General features: G+C 48.6%; 1 protein-coding gene across 1 annotated transcript; it reads right to left on the bottom strand.

Moving 5' to 3' along the window:
- Nucleotides 1-2,617: 2,617 nt before the first annotated feature.
- On the bottom strand, nt 2,618-4,526 carry DIO3 (iodothyronine deiodinase 3). Its single transcript, XM_048487014.1, is given in 2 exon segments — nt 2,618-4,265; nt 4,267-4,526. Coding segments are annotated over 2 exon segments (1,008 nt in total). The 5' UTR covers nt 4,375-4,526; the 3' UTR covers nt 2,618-3,365.
- Nucleotides 4,527-14,496: the final 9,970 nt, after the last annotated feature.

The raw sequence follows: 14,496 nt of genomic DNA, 5'->3' as shown, positions 1-14,496 counted from the left end.
ACTCTTCTTCTCCTTCTTCTCTTCTAGTAGGCACCAGGACCCAAACTGAGCATTCTGGAACAAAAAAGGTCCAGGAAATGGCGGATGGCTTCTCAAACCTCCTGCCACCTTTTTGTTGGAAAGGGTATACTAGAATACCTAGTTCTATATCACATGGTCCTGGAAAAACATCCCCCTCCGATTGCTCCAGTCCTATTGGCAACCCTCTGTGATTGTATTTTACAAACAGAAAAGAGGGCAGGGACTGGGACAGCCAGTCACAGATTTCCTGTGTAACTCGCCCCTGGTGGAGAGCTGGGATTTTTCTTACAGTCCCTTATCAAGCACATGCTGGTTGGCAGACCCATATTTTGCTGTGATGTCATAAAGACAGAGGCCCCTTCTGCACACACAAAACAATGCGTTTTCAAACCATTTTCACAACTGTTTGCCAGTGGGTTTTGCCATTCCGCCAGCTTCAAAGAGCAGTGAAAGCAGTTTGAAAGTGCATTATTCTGCATGTGACAGCATAAAACACAGCACCCATCCCCATCCCCCCAAGGAACTGGGAGATCAATCAAACTTCAGCATCTAAGGTGTTTTGGCTCTCAAGTCGGAACTTACCTCTGAGTAAACACATGCGGAATTGGGGGACATTCGCTGCTGTTGTGACCTCTTGCTCGAAGCACAGCACACATATATTGTCAGTAGCAGCACAGAAGAGATGGATAGCTTATTCCACAGCAGTGTGCAAATAAATAAATAAATGTTTGCAAGGATGTATACAGGGGTGTATAGCTACAGCAAGGAGAGAGCCTTCTTCCTTCAGACAAGTGCTTTGGTTCTCTTGAAGATTAAGGAATCGGCAGTAAAAGTAGCTTTGATTATTAACTATGCCAAGGACCACATGTTGGCAGGGCTCTGAAGTTATCATTCATAAAACCACAGGGAAACAGAGAGTGATGGAAACTGATTTGGGGCAGTGTTTTGGATTCTGATGCCTCCTGTTTCATCAGAGAGCAGCCTCCCAAGGTCTGCAGTGTAAACAGGGGATGTTTCAAGGGTCACAACTTCCCTTTAAAGAAATGTCCCTTCCGGTAGGTTTCTGGCTTTTCCTTACTCCCCTCCCCCCAAGAGATTTGTGTGATTAACAAACCCCTAAATAGTTCCCTGCTCTTCCCCCAGAGCCTGTGTCGCATTTGCCAATCTTAGGTGTGCTTCTTAGAATAATAAGACAACCAGACTTCATTTCAGAAAACATGTATTGGTTTAAAATGCATATTGGCTTATTCTCAAGCATGTGAACATGAGGATTTGTGCTTAAAAGTTGGCGAACTCATTCTTTAGGAAGAAAGGTACGTTGACCAGCCTTAATGTTCAAGAAAATGATTGGGGTGGGGGTGGGGTGGGTGTTAAGGTGCACTCTCCAAACCACTTTTAAATACTTTGCCACATGTTGATGCATGAAGATGAGTAGTCTATAAAAATAATGTACATGCATCAATGTGCCTTCTACTATCCATCCCTAACTGCTGAAAGGGCATGTCCATGCTTGTCTAGGTTTATTGGAACATTTCTACCTTGCAGGGTCAGCGTGTAATTTTTTTGGTGCTTTTAAAAACAAGAAAAGCTGGTGCGGTCTCATGCAGCCTTGTGCGGAGAAAGGAATGTGTGAGGATCGCTGCATGTAGCCACATGGTTTTAATTAACCTTAACAGAGGCTATTTTTCAAACAGTGTGGCCATTTTTTCCTACTTCCATGGGGAGAGCATAACAGAAGTGCGCGAGGTGTTGCAGCTTCAATCTACCCCACACACAGAGCGCTCATTGGCTGGCAAAAAACAAGGAAGTTTGGCAGAGATGCTCACAGAACACGCTACCGTTGCAAGGTAGATACACAGAACAACTCTGCCTCTCCTTTCTGGTTGCATCAAAGATGCTCATTTTGGGTGAGAAAATAGTTCTCTCAGCCCCCACCCCCCCCAGTTTTCAAACGCTTCCAGCAGTATGGTCTTTTGAGAAGGAGTTGAGCAAAGCTGTGCTCCTGCCGTTAGTGACAGAGGGCGAGTTGTTCACAACGCTTTCCTGTTCGACAAAGATAACCACAGCTGTCTCAAAGCACTTTCCCAACTGACCATTCATGTGGGAAGAACTGTCCCAACCGTCCATTTGCGTGAGAAAGAGGGAACGTGTAGAAAAAGTTGTCAACTTCCCAAAAAATAGCCTCAAAGAGCCAAAGCCGCCTTCAGCATAGTAGGAGGCTGTAGCTGAGGACAGAACAGACCATGGGTCATTCAAACACCAGCACCAACCAAATACAAACACACTGGCACAGGTATCCTCCCAATCAGACAGTCTCCCTTCCAAGTTCTACAAGGGCACCACCTAATGCCCCATTTACTCAGAGGCACCAGTATCCCCCAGTCAGACACGTTCTACAATGGGCCAAATACACACTCCTATAAGCCCCGCCCCCCAAACGGTCAGAGTTGATGTTGATGTGTTGCACGTCTATAGACTACTAAGATGCTGGCGGAGTTACGCTTTAAAGTTTGACTGCTGTAGAACCCTAGGTAGCGAAAAGGGGTATTCTGCCAACTCTTCCAGTTTCGTTCAGGAAAAGAATCCAGTTCAGACATTTATTCAATACCTTTTATTATTAATAATAATGTTATAAAAAGTTCATTAAAAAGACACCGATGAGCACCTTACAGAAGTGTCCGACAAACCAACTCAAACATCAGATAAATAAACGTTTTGTGCAACTTCCCTTCCTCCCCCTCCGCGATTCTAGCATCTCGGATCATCAGACTCGGTTTCCTGGCACTGGATTCACCATTTCAAAACCGGTCATCACAAAGAAACACTAGAAATCCCAGCAAAGGGGTTTTTCTCCTCCGGAGGCACAAGACCGCCAGGGCAGGTCAAACGCTTCTCTCAGACTCACACAGGTGACAGATCTCACGGAAGACAGCCACACAAACAAGCACACCCCCCCCCCACCAAACTTCCATAAAAGAACTCGTAAACCTCTTCCCTCCCCTCCCCCCAGATCCACACAGAGATTTGCACATTCACACAACCAACAAGGGGGGAGGGGAGCGCCCACCCAAACAATGCATTTGGACCCAGTGGGAGATCCACTCATTCCCACCACCCATAAAAGGGGAAAAAAAGAGCAGCCACCCAACATTCGGACCCAGTGGGAGATTTACATGCAAAACATACAAAAGTCCGACCCAAACAGCGCATTTGGAATCCAGAAAGAGGAGTCCTGCAAATCAACATGATTCGAATCGCGACCAGTCTCTGGGCACGCGTCTTGCACTGCAAATGCAAACTCCCCCCCACCCTCCGGGCGCGGGGCCCCGTCCTCCTCCTCCTGCTTACACCTGGACGACCACGGTGCTGGGCCCGGCCTGGAGGCGGCTCTGGTAGCGGTCGAGCCAGCGGCGGAGCTCGGCGATCTTGTAGCCCTCGGGCCCGCGGCCGCCCTGGTAGGTGACCTTCCGCTCCTGCACGATGTAGAGGCGCTCGAAGTAGGCCCCGTAGGCGGCGCTGGAGGCGTTGTCCATCGTGTCCACGGCCAGCGGGCAGGCGGGCGCGCCCTCCTGGAGGAGCAGCGCGGCGGCGCGCAGCCGGTCCTGCAGGCACTGGTGCTTGGGGATGTCGTAGGCGGCGTCGGAGCTGACCCAGCCGTCGGACGGGTGCGCCTCCTCGATGTAGACCAGCAGGAAGTCGGCGAGGTGCACGAAGCGCGCGGCCAGGCGGCGGAAGGCGCGCAGGCGCGCCATGAAGGGCGGTCAGGTGCAGCTGCCGAAGTTGAGGATCAGCGGCCGCGCGCCCCGCGCGTAGTCCAGGATGCGCAGCCGCGTGCGCCCGTCCAGCTGCACCACCTCCGGGTTGGGCGCCGGCGCGCCCACGTGCGCCGCCTTGAAGAAGTCCAGCTTCTGCCCGTGCCACACGGCCTTCAGCGACTCCAGCGTGAACATGCGGTTGGAGTCCGACACGCAAAGCGGGGGGTCGTCCGGAGGGGAGCCCCGGCCGGCCGCCTGCGCCCCCGCCAGTGCCGCCTCCTCCTCCTCCTCTTCTTCCTCCTCCTGCTGCTGCTGGGCTGCAGCCACCAGGAGCTTCTTCCTGATGCAGAGGAAATCCAGGAGCCAGAGCATCACGGCCGTCAGGAGGAAGCGGGGCAGCAGCAGCACGCAAGCGGCCACCTGGGCCAGCGCCTGCCAGGTGTGGGCGCCCACGGAGTGCAGCATCGCGGCGGCCTCGGGGCCGGGCGGGCGCGCACGCTGGCCGCAGGGGCGCCCTCCCGCCGGCCTCCAGGCGACCACTCCTCTCCGGCAAGACTAGAGCCCTCGCCGCTGAGATCCCGCTTCTCCTTGAGCCCATTTTATAGCCGGGGATTTAAATGAAACGCGCGACTCCACCTCCGGCCGGGACACGCCCCCTCTGGAACTTGAGCCCGGGGATTACCTACCCCTCCACTCCAGTGACCTAAAAATACACCGGGGGTGTGTGTGTGCGCGCGCGTGGAGAGGGAAGCAAAAGAAGGCCGGGTGGGGTGGGCGGGGGGTTGGGGTGGGGAAGCAGGACCCGACCCGGGCAAGAGGACGTGCAACCGCGCAGGGAACGGCCGCCAGCGGGCCGGCTAGCCAGAGGGCACGCCCGGGGCTCCAGCGGGAGATAGGCGGCCGGGCGTGCCAAGAATAATCGTCGCAACAGGCGAGCGCCGGCCCCCACTTTCCCCTCCCCACCCCCAGCATTCCTGCCCTGCGCTTGGATTTAGTAGGCACAAGGGGGACATGCCTGGAGAAAGTGCACGAAGATGCAACCCCCCCCCTCCCCCCCACGAAAGGGGCTGCCGGAGACCGGCGGCCCTTCTGTTGCTCTGCTTGCTCCACGTGCGCCAAACGCGCAGCGCCCCGGCGAACTTCCTGCGAGTTCTTGTCCTCCCTGCGGGGCGCCTGGCAGAAAAGCCCGAATCCGGGGCCAGCTTTTTCGCAGCGGCGTTGGTTCTCTCTCCGCCCCCACCCTCGGGGGCCCTTCCGCACATGTGGAATAATGCACTTTCAACCCACTTTCAATGCACTTTGCAGCTGGATTTTACTGTGCGGAAGAACCAAATCCACTTGCAAACAATTGTGCAAAGTGGATGGAAAGTGCGTTATTCTGCATGGGCTGGAGGGACCTCGCTTGCATTTCTCCGTCGCCTTTCTCCCCTTTCCCGCAAGCGACTTCCCCGTCGCAGAGTTGCAAAAGCCGGGGAAGTGCCGTCAGGAGGTGATGAAGCCACCCGCTCGGTCGCCCGAGAGATCTCACCTACTCCCTTGCCAGAGGAGTGTCCCTTTTCCCTTTCCTGCCTGGCTTGAGGGTGGGGGGAGGGGGCTGGGTCGGGCGGCCCTTTTCCGGGAAGAAAGGGGTTAAGGGATTGGTGGTCGACCCCTCCGAAGCCGCTCGGTTTGTTAAACCTGTTGATCCGAGCGAAATCAGCAAGCGCGTTAAAGGCGCAGGATTTTTGGGGAGGAAGAGCCGCCACTAGGGGTAGCTGTTGGCCGAAGGCTGAAGGCGACGCCACCACCTCGACGGCGCTGGGACTCTACTAGGTGAAGGGCTCCCTTCCCCCTCTTTCTCCAGCCCTAACAACCTTCCTGGTTCCTGGAAGATTATTCCTAAACCTCTTCCTATACCTTAATCATCAGATAAGCCCAAGGCGCTGACTCCCTATGGCCAAAATTATAAAGTTATATTAGAAAGTTCATTATACTTAGAAGGCTGGTCTAATAAGCCAGCCTTCCACTGGACAAAGACCTGGTGGAGGTGAGCTTGTAGTAGCTCTGATCGTGGTCCTGATTGATAGGCACATCCCATAATATTGTGTGGCTCAGATCTGAGCTCAGACCATCGTCAGTCTGACAGTTTTGACAAACGTGTGTGTGTGTGTGTGTGTGTGTGTGTGTGTAGAAATTATTTGGAATGCAGAAAAAATGGTATTGTGGAAAGTAATGCAGTGACAGCCGGGTAATGCATACAGGCAGCAGATCCTATAGCTCAACATCCCTTTCCTTTTATAAGTGCCTTTTTGAACCCATGCTGCCAAAAGTTGAGAAGGATAACTGAGGAGCACGAACTTCAAACCCGAGGCCCCTTCCGTACATGCAGAATAATGCACACTCAATCCACTTTCACAGTTGTTTGCAAGTGGATTTTGCTATTCCGCACAGTAAAATCCAGCTTCAAAGTGCATTGAAAGGGCATTATTCTGTGGAAGGGGTCTGAGGGTCTCCAGTTAAAGGAATTGCAGGCTGTCAGGGCTGAGGAAAAGGCTCTGCTTCCCAGACCTTGCATGGCAGCTGCCACCTGGAGTAGGGAATACTGGACCGATGGTCTGACTAAGTATAATGAAGCTGTGTGCTTTCACGTTGCCAAGGGAGGGTCAAGGGACCATAGAAATGGGTGGGAGGGAGAAGGAAGTGTTTGTTGGGCTTGATTGAGCTACAGAATGTTAACCGGTTTCATACCTGTGGTGTAGTACCCAGCAAAGGAGGCTGGGAAATGTAGTTTTTTCCACAGAGCAAAGGTCCCTTGTAGGTCAATCATATACTGAGTTTTGGAGTCCATTCAGTGAATGGACTCAGATTGTATAGAGCTGCACGGTTGGTCTCACAACAATGTGATTTGTTGACCGTTTGTTACTTTGTAGATATAGTGGGCAGCTTCTTTGGGGCAGTGTGCTGATATAAGAGCAGCATAGGAGGGGGGGGGTTAAACAAATTTGTTCAGTGCTGAAAGCCACAGAAAAATAGTACTTTTATTACAAGTTGCTTTTCAGATAATCTCTTAGGGGTGGTTTACAGTCAAATCATAACAACAGCAATTGATATCAAACAAATTTGGATCATTAAGAAGTGAAGAGTTGGTTTCTGTACTCCACTTTTCTCTATCTTAAGGAGTTTCAATCACATCCCTTCGTCTCTCCACAGCAGGCACGGTGTGAGGTAGGTGGGGCTGAAAGAGTTCTGAGAGAACTGTGACTGGCCCAAGGTCACTCAGCAGGCTTCAGGTGGAGGAGCAAGGAATCAAACCCCGTTTTCCAGATTAGAGTTCACCACTCTTAACCACAATACCATGTTTGCTATCTTAAATACATTAAAATATCATAACCTATGGCCAATTGCCCATGCTGGCAGGGGCTGATGGGAATTGTAGTCCATGAACATCTGGAGCACAATAGGTTGGCTGCCCCTGTTACGTCTATGAATCTGGGAGATACCAAACCATTAGCAGGTATCCTCGGTTCTTGGGATAGTGCCACTCTTTTCTGAATGGTGGAAAACATTGAAAAAGTTCTTGCAGCTGTACCTCTGAATTGGTACGGTCTGTTTTCCATCTTCTCTCTAACAATGAAATGGCACAAAGTTGGGATTTGCAAGGCTGCCCCTGGAATTCAGGAACTACACATAGTTACTTTGGGCATTGTGCGTTGATCAGAATTGTACGATATCTGGCCTTGGTGTTGCGTAGCTAGTTTGTAAGTGTGCAGTTACATTCTGTGCTTCGGAAGTCCCGTAATTTTGCTCGTATGAAAAAAAAGTTGAATGTGAAAGAAAATCAGTGTGATGCTCTGCAAATAATAGCCTAATCATACCTTTGCTTTAAAATGGGGATATTTCAGTTAGGCCCCGTCTGCACTTTCGGAACAATGCACTTTTTTGTCCTTTGCAGCTGAATTTTGCTGGGTGAAATAGCAAAATCCATTTGCAAACAATTGTGGAAGTGGATTGAAAGTGCATTATTCCACATGTGCGGAAGGGGCCTTAGAGAAGCATTTCGAAAAGGGCTTTCCTCTGCCTGCCATGGCAGTGATTATTGTTTTTAGTCTGTTACCGGAGGCGTCATCAGGCTTTTATGCCCAGCCTGCATTGCTCACCCAATGCCCAGCAGTTTGCTGTTCTCACTGTTACATTTACTGCTTTTCCAGTGGGTGTTTCTAGCCCCGTTGCATTGTTCATTGGGAGTCTTATGCTGTATGACTGCATTCTCTCTCTCTGGCGCTCTCTCTCTCTCTTTCTCAGTAATCTGTAATTTTCTCTCTCTAGTCTGTAATGTGTCCCTGGTGGTGGAAAGCGTTGTCAAGTCACAGCTGATTTATGATTACCTTGACGGTTTTCAAGGCAAAGGGACGTTCAGAGGTGGCTTGCCATTGGCTGCCTGTGCGTCACGACCCGAGTATTCCTTGCAGGTCTCCCGTCCAAATACTAGCCGCGGCTGACCTGCTTAGTTTCTTAGAGATGGGGTCAGCCTGGGCCATCCAGGTCAGGGCAGTCTGTCTCTCGTCTCAGTGAAAAGGCCAGCTATAAATAAGCGGAATAAATACTAAACATGGATCTACAGAAACAGGCAAAGTTGGTCTGCAGACAAAAAGTTTGCAGTTTGTTGGAAGAGCTTTTGAACAAAATGGAGGTTTTGTTGCAGGTATAAAGTGCAGTATAGTGCACGTTATGTCCAACACGACTTGATCGTTTTAATGTTTAATTTATTTATTGTATTGTATTTGTTGTATTTAAATGTTGATTGGTTTGTGAACCGCCCTGAGCCCTTCAAGGGTAGGGCGGTCTATTAAATTCAATTATTATTATTATTATTATTATTATTATTATTATTATTATTATTATTATTATTATTATTATTATTATTATTATTATTCATCTTGTGTGCAGAACGGATCTCACCGTGCACCAAATGCTACTAACAGAATACAAAAAGTCAACAGTTGATCAAAAGAAATTATGTGTCTCCATTTTTGTGCTATTTTTATGCATCTTTTCTGAATGCTAAGGATGCAGTGTCCTGCCTCAGGAGCAAATGAAGAAATACCCTTAATGTGGAGGCTGCAATTTGCATATCCCTTCTTTTGAAAATCAAACTGGCTAGATGTGCATTTCATTCTGATACATCAGAGGGAGAATGCAAAACCTCCAAAGCATTAAACCAAAGCTTCGCAGAAAGACGGGACGTTGTTGCAGGACTTGCACGATCTCGAGAACAATTAACATTCTGCTTATAGAAAATGTGGAATATTTCAGTTGGAATTGCAAGCCTACTCTTGATGGAAGCTCAATGGAAAATTCAGTTATCTTTATGGCTCAAGCACATGCAACTTGGGCGACAGAAGTTTTATAAAAACGTTGTAAGGGTCTGTTACTCCAGTCAAGAATAAGACCCAAGAGAGGTTCAAGAGCTTTATTTGGAACTGTGTCAGCCCAATGGCCAGATAGCCGAAACTGGGGTTTGGCTCTCTGCCCCCTGGTATATACCTGAAGGCAGTGGTGGGATCCAAAAATTTTAGTAACAGGTTCCCATGGTGGTGAGATTCAAACAATGGGGCTGGGCGGGGCACGACGGGGGCGTGGCCAGGCATTCCGGGGGTGGGGCATTAATAATTTCTCTGTTACTGTAAAAAACTCTTACTGTAAAAAAAAAGTTCCTAATTTCCAGCTGGTAACTTTCTGTCCATAATTTAAACTCATTATAGCAAGTCCTATCGTCTACTGCCAACAGAAACAACTACTTCTCCTCTAATTGACTGCCTGTCAAATACTTTCAAATACCTAATTTTGTTTCTAGAAATCAAAAGAAGGATACTTTCCTTAAACAAGGAACTTTACAATTTTTCTAAAACATGTTTTTAAAACAGCCCAACAGGGAGAATTATCCCGTTTTCTACCTTTGCTAACCAGCCACATAGGAAACAACAGCACTTTATGATTTTTGGACCTAATGGAATTTCTAACGGAAAAGCAGACCCAATTAGTAACCCCCTCTCGGCACACACAAATAATTAGTAACCCCCTCTCGGGAACTGGTGAGAACCTGCTGGATCCCACCTCTGCCTGAAGGTTACAGTTTGACTCAACCCACTATCCCCCCCACCTTCACATTCCCATAATATAAGCATGTGAAAGGATAGTGAGAAAGAGACATTGTTTTTGGGACAGGCAGTTTACTCCGTCAAGAAGGCAGATAAGGGGAAATAGTTAGGCACTACTGCTAGTTACTTTGCAAGTGAAAGAAAGAGGCTCCATGGCCTTGGGCGATGATAATAGCTGGGCCATCTGCATCGTGGCTGTGTATGGGCGAACTGCCAGGCCAAGTATGGCGCGGGCCTGACAGACATGTGGTAGAATTTTTAGCGTTGCATATCAACCCACACTCCTAGGGTTTGGCTGCAAAGCTGAGATCTTCCTGTCCTAGTAACCCTTTGCTATGAATAACATTTAAGTATTGGAATCTTAAATTTCATTCATGTTTGAATGTTTTGAAAAGCCTTCCAATGGAAACTTGGGAACCAAAATATTTTGATTGATCCTCAAATTTACTGGACCGTCCGCAAGTCAAGTGGGACAAGGAAATATCCTGGTTTTGCTAGCCGAGTGGGATAAGGTAACATATGGTTTTGCTCTTGGCATATCATAAATCATCAAAAGGGAAATAAAGGCAAGCTGAAAAAATGCACGGCTGTAATCTTATACACCTATGATGTTACATGATCTTTATTTCATTCTGTAGTTCTCCACAGAGAATAAATTAGTGGTGTTCTCTGAAATGTGAGAAAGAAAGACTACATTGGAGAGGGATGTAAGTTAAGTGCTGACAAGTCACTTCCGACTTATGATAACCCTTTGGGTTAATGAGATACAGTCGTTTTAATTGGATCTAGTTTGTTTAAGTCATGAACCCAGAGTGGCAGCTCTGAAAAATGATCACAAATCAGTTCTGCCAGATAAACAGTCCCATAAGATAACTTATGTTTTTGAGGCATATTGGCATGCATTCCTCTTCCTTTTTATATTCACTTTTCCCCCAAAGTGTTTTTTGAATTAGTTAGGAAGAGAAATGTGCTTTACAGTGCAACCTTGTACAGAGTTACTCCAGTCTAAACCCTTCCTTCCTTCCTTCCTTCCTTCCTTCCTTCCTTCCTTCCTTCCTTCCTTCCTTCCTTCCTTCCTTCCTCCCTCCCTCCCTCCCTCCCTCCCTCCCTCACCCCATCTCATATCAGTATCTCTAGGTGGGGTACACAGATTAAAAAAATTAAAACCACAAAAATGTATGAAGTTTTACTCCACTTTATACAAAAGTCTCTAGGCTGCTCACAATAAAATCAGAATAAAACGTACAACGAATACATCATAAATACAAAAATAAAACATGACACTAAAACCATCACAAAATTAGATCCATCACCCACTCTCTCCTGGACCAGCAGCTGTAGAGGGGCTTCCAGGAAGGCTAGCCCAGGGGTCTGCAACCCGTGGCTCTCCAGATGTTCATGGACTACAATTCCCATCAGCCCCTGCCAGCATGGGGCTCACAAGGTCTCCTGGGAAGCATAGTTCGTCAGGCAGTTTTTTCCCTGAACTGTGAAGAAGCTGCTTTTTTCAGCCTCAAAAAATACTAGAAATAGAAAAGGAACGTAGGTAACTGTGGGAAGGGGGGTGCTGCAGGGGGGTGGGGTGGGGAAACACACTGCACACCAGGCGCAGTTTGGCCCAGCTACGCCTCTGGTGGGGATTTCTAGGCAAGAGACCTGCAGAGGTAGTTTACCATTGCCTGCCTCTGCGAAGCAACCCTGGGCTTCCTTGATGGACTCCTATCCGAATACTGACCAGGGCCAACCCTGCTTAGCTTCTGAGATCTGACAAGATTGGGCTAACCTAGACTATTAGGTCAGGCTACTGTGCCATACCTATCTCCAAATGTTTTTTTTTCTAATGTAAAACTTCAAGGTGGCTTTATGTTCACATATCCATTGCTAGTGACCATGCAAATGAGGTAGTGGCTTAAGAACATAAGAACGAGCCTGCTGGATCAGACCAGAGTCCATCTAGTCCAGCACTCTGCTACTCGCAGTGGCCCACCAGGTGCCTTTGGGAGCTCACATGCAGGATGTGAAAGCAATGGCCTGCTTCTGCTGCTGCTGCTGCTGCTCCCGAGCACCTGGTCTGCTAAGGCCTTTGCAATCTCAGATCAAGGAGGATCAAGATTGCATTCAAAATTTCAAATACTACCTTCGAAAATGTACTTTCCATTAATCCATAAGGTTACAACTATTGTTCCCCATTGTTCTATTGTTTAATCAGTAACCACAGATTCCTACATCTAATTATGCACTGGTTCAGTGACGTCTTTGTGCTTGCTAATCAGTGCCCAGAAGCATGGGAAGCTATGCCCCCTACAGAAATAATAGTTTTGGAGGGTAGCTGTGTAGGTTTGCAGTAGAGCAACTAGATTCAAATCTGGTAGCACCTTAGAGATCAACCAGATTTTCAAGAGTCATGGCTCCCTTTGTCAGATACAGAGAGTATGCAGCCTGATCTGATAAAACCCCAAAGTGCATAAGTAAAAGAAGCAATCACATTCCAGTGGGTGATGCTGATGTGTAATGAGACATGAGACTGTTTTGACTTCCCCTTGTGCAGCAGTTACCTTCATCACGGTTTCCCTGTGAAGAAATTTTAACCATAGAGTGATTTCAAAAAGGCTTGTGTGTAGTTTCAGATAGAAGGTATATAAACAGTAAATCTCTGTGAACGTTTCCTATACATTGTATTACTGTATTGTCGAAGGCTTTCACGGCCGGATTCAACTGGTTCTGGTGAGTTTTCCGGGCTGCATGGCCGTGGTCTGGTGGATCTTGTTCCTAACGTATTGTCGAAGGCTTTCTTGTTCCTAACGTATTGTCGACACCACTTGTTCCTAACGTTTCGCTTGCATCTGTGGCTGGCATCTTCAGAGGTGTATCACAGAGGGAAGCCTGTAACAAATCCACCAGACCATGGCCATGCAGCCCGGAAAACCCACCAGAACCATTGTATCACTCTCTTTCATGTGTTCTGGAAGGCCCAAGGTAGGGATGGAGGGGGAGAGGGGAAGGGGACAGAGGTGGGATCCAACCAGTTCTCACCACTTCTCTAGAAGTGGTTACTAATTTTTTCTGAGTGCCGAGAAGGGGTTACTAAAGCAACCTCCCAGCCCAATAGGGACTGGAGGTGCGTGTGTGCGGCGGCACCGCTGTTTGAATCCCACCACCATCGGAACCTGTTATTAAAATTTTTGGATCCTACCACTGGAAGGGAACCCATCATTTGGTCGAGGCCCACCCACCCTGCGGGGAAGGGGAAGGGGAAAGAGAAAGAGAAACAGAGGGGAAGGGGACCTGGCATCTAGTTGTGACCCACCCACCCTTGAGGGGAATGGGAGGGAGGAGGAGGGAACCCGACATCTGGTCAAGTCCCACCCACCATGGGGGGAGTAGGAGAAATGGGTATCAAGGGGTAGGGAGAAGGGGAATCTTTTAGGAATCGTGGGATCTTTGCTCCTTCCTCAATCTGTGGCACATCATCTGAGCACATAAATACCCTCCAACCTTTTTATAGAAGAGAATGGGAACATACCTGAAATCCGCTGATGCCTGATTTGCATGTGATTCTGGCTGAGGGTCAAGAGACTTCTTATAGTTTTCCACAGGCAGTGTTAAATCCTATGATTTTAGCCAACCAGTCGCACACCAGCTTCCAGTTCCCCACTGAGGACTCAGTTTCCAAGTGTGGAGGGGCCCTGTTTGGATTTGGACTGCACCCCCTGTTATCCTAGGAAGGCAGTCTCCACTGTGGTTGACATACTGATGAGGTAGTAGAACTGGCAGTAAGATGGGAGGGTGTTGCAGGAGAATGAGGCAAGGGGAGGAAATGAGGAACAACTGTCTCTCACTTATCCTGTTGTCCTCTGAATATGGACCCAACTCTATTTGGTAGTGGAAAAGTGGAGTGGAGGTTCCCACCTGCAGGATGACCTGGGCCCCAGTATCATTTCTTTGGTCCCAGTACAAATGTCTAATGTGAACCCCTAGCTAGGTTGTCAGCTCTGGGTTGGGAATTCCTGGATATTTTTTTTTTTGGGGGGGGTAGAGCCTGAGGAGAGTGGGGTTTGGGAAGACCTGAGCAGGGTAGAATGCCACAGAGTCTACCTTCTACTGAACCTGAACATTGGTCCATCAAGGTCATTGTTGTCTACGTAGACTAGCAGTAGCTCTCTAGGTCTCAGGTAGGGATTCTTCACATCACTTACTACTTGATTCTTTTAACTACAGATGCCAGGGGCTGCGTGGGGGACATCCTGCGTGCAAAGAAGATGGTCCGAACCCATGCCCCTTTCCAACATATACATTGGAAGATTGGGGGGAGAAGATCCTGCTGGCTTGATGGCAGCAAGCTAGCAGTAGTTGAGTTCTACCTAGGCCAGTGGTGGCAAACCTTTGGCACTCCAGATGTTATGGACTACAATTCCCATCTGCCCCTGCCAGCATGGCCGATTGGCCATGCTGGCAGGGGCTGATGGGAATTGTAGTCCATAACATCTGGAGTGCCAAAGGTTCGCCACCACGGACCTAGGCTGTTTTCCTCTCCTTGTAGGTACTTCGTCTGGGTGGGGCTAGATCAGGGGTAGGGAACCTGC

Source organism: Sphaerodactylus townsendi, linkage group LG02 (genome assembly GCF_021028975.2).
Source record: "Sphaerodactylus townsendi isolate TG3544 linkage group LG02, MPM_Stown_v2.3, whole genome shotgun sequence".
Classification (NCBI taxonomy): Eukaryota; Metazoa; Chordata; class Lepidosauria; order Squamata; family Sphaerodactylidae; genus Sphaerodactylus; species Sphaerodactylus townsendi.
This window is presented reverse-complemented; position numbering and strand designations above follow the sequence as displayed.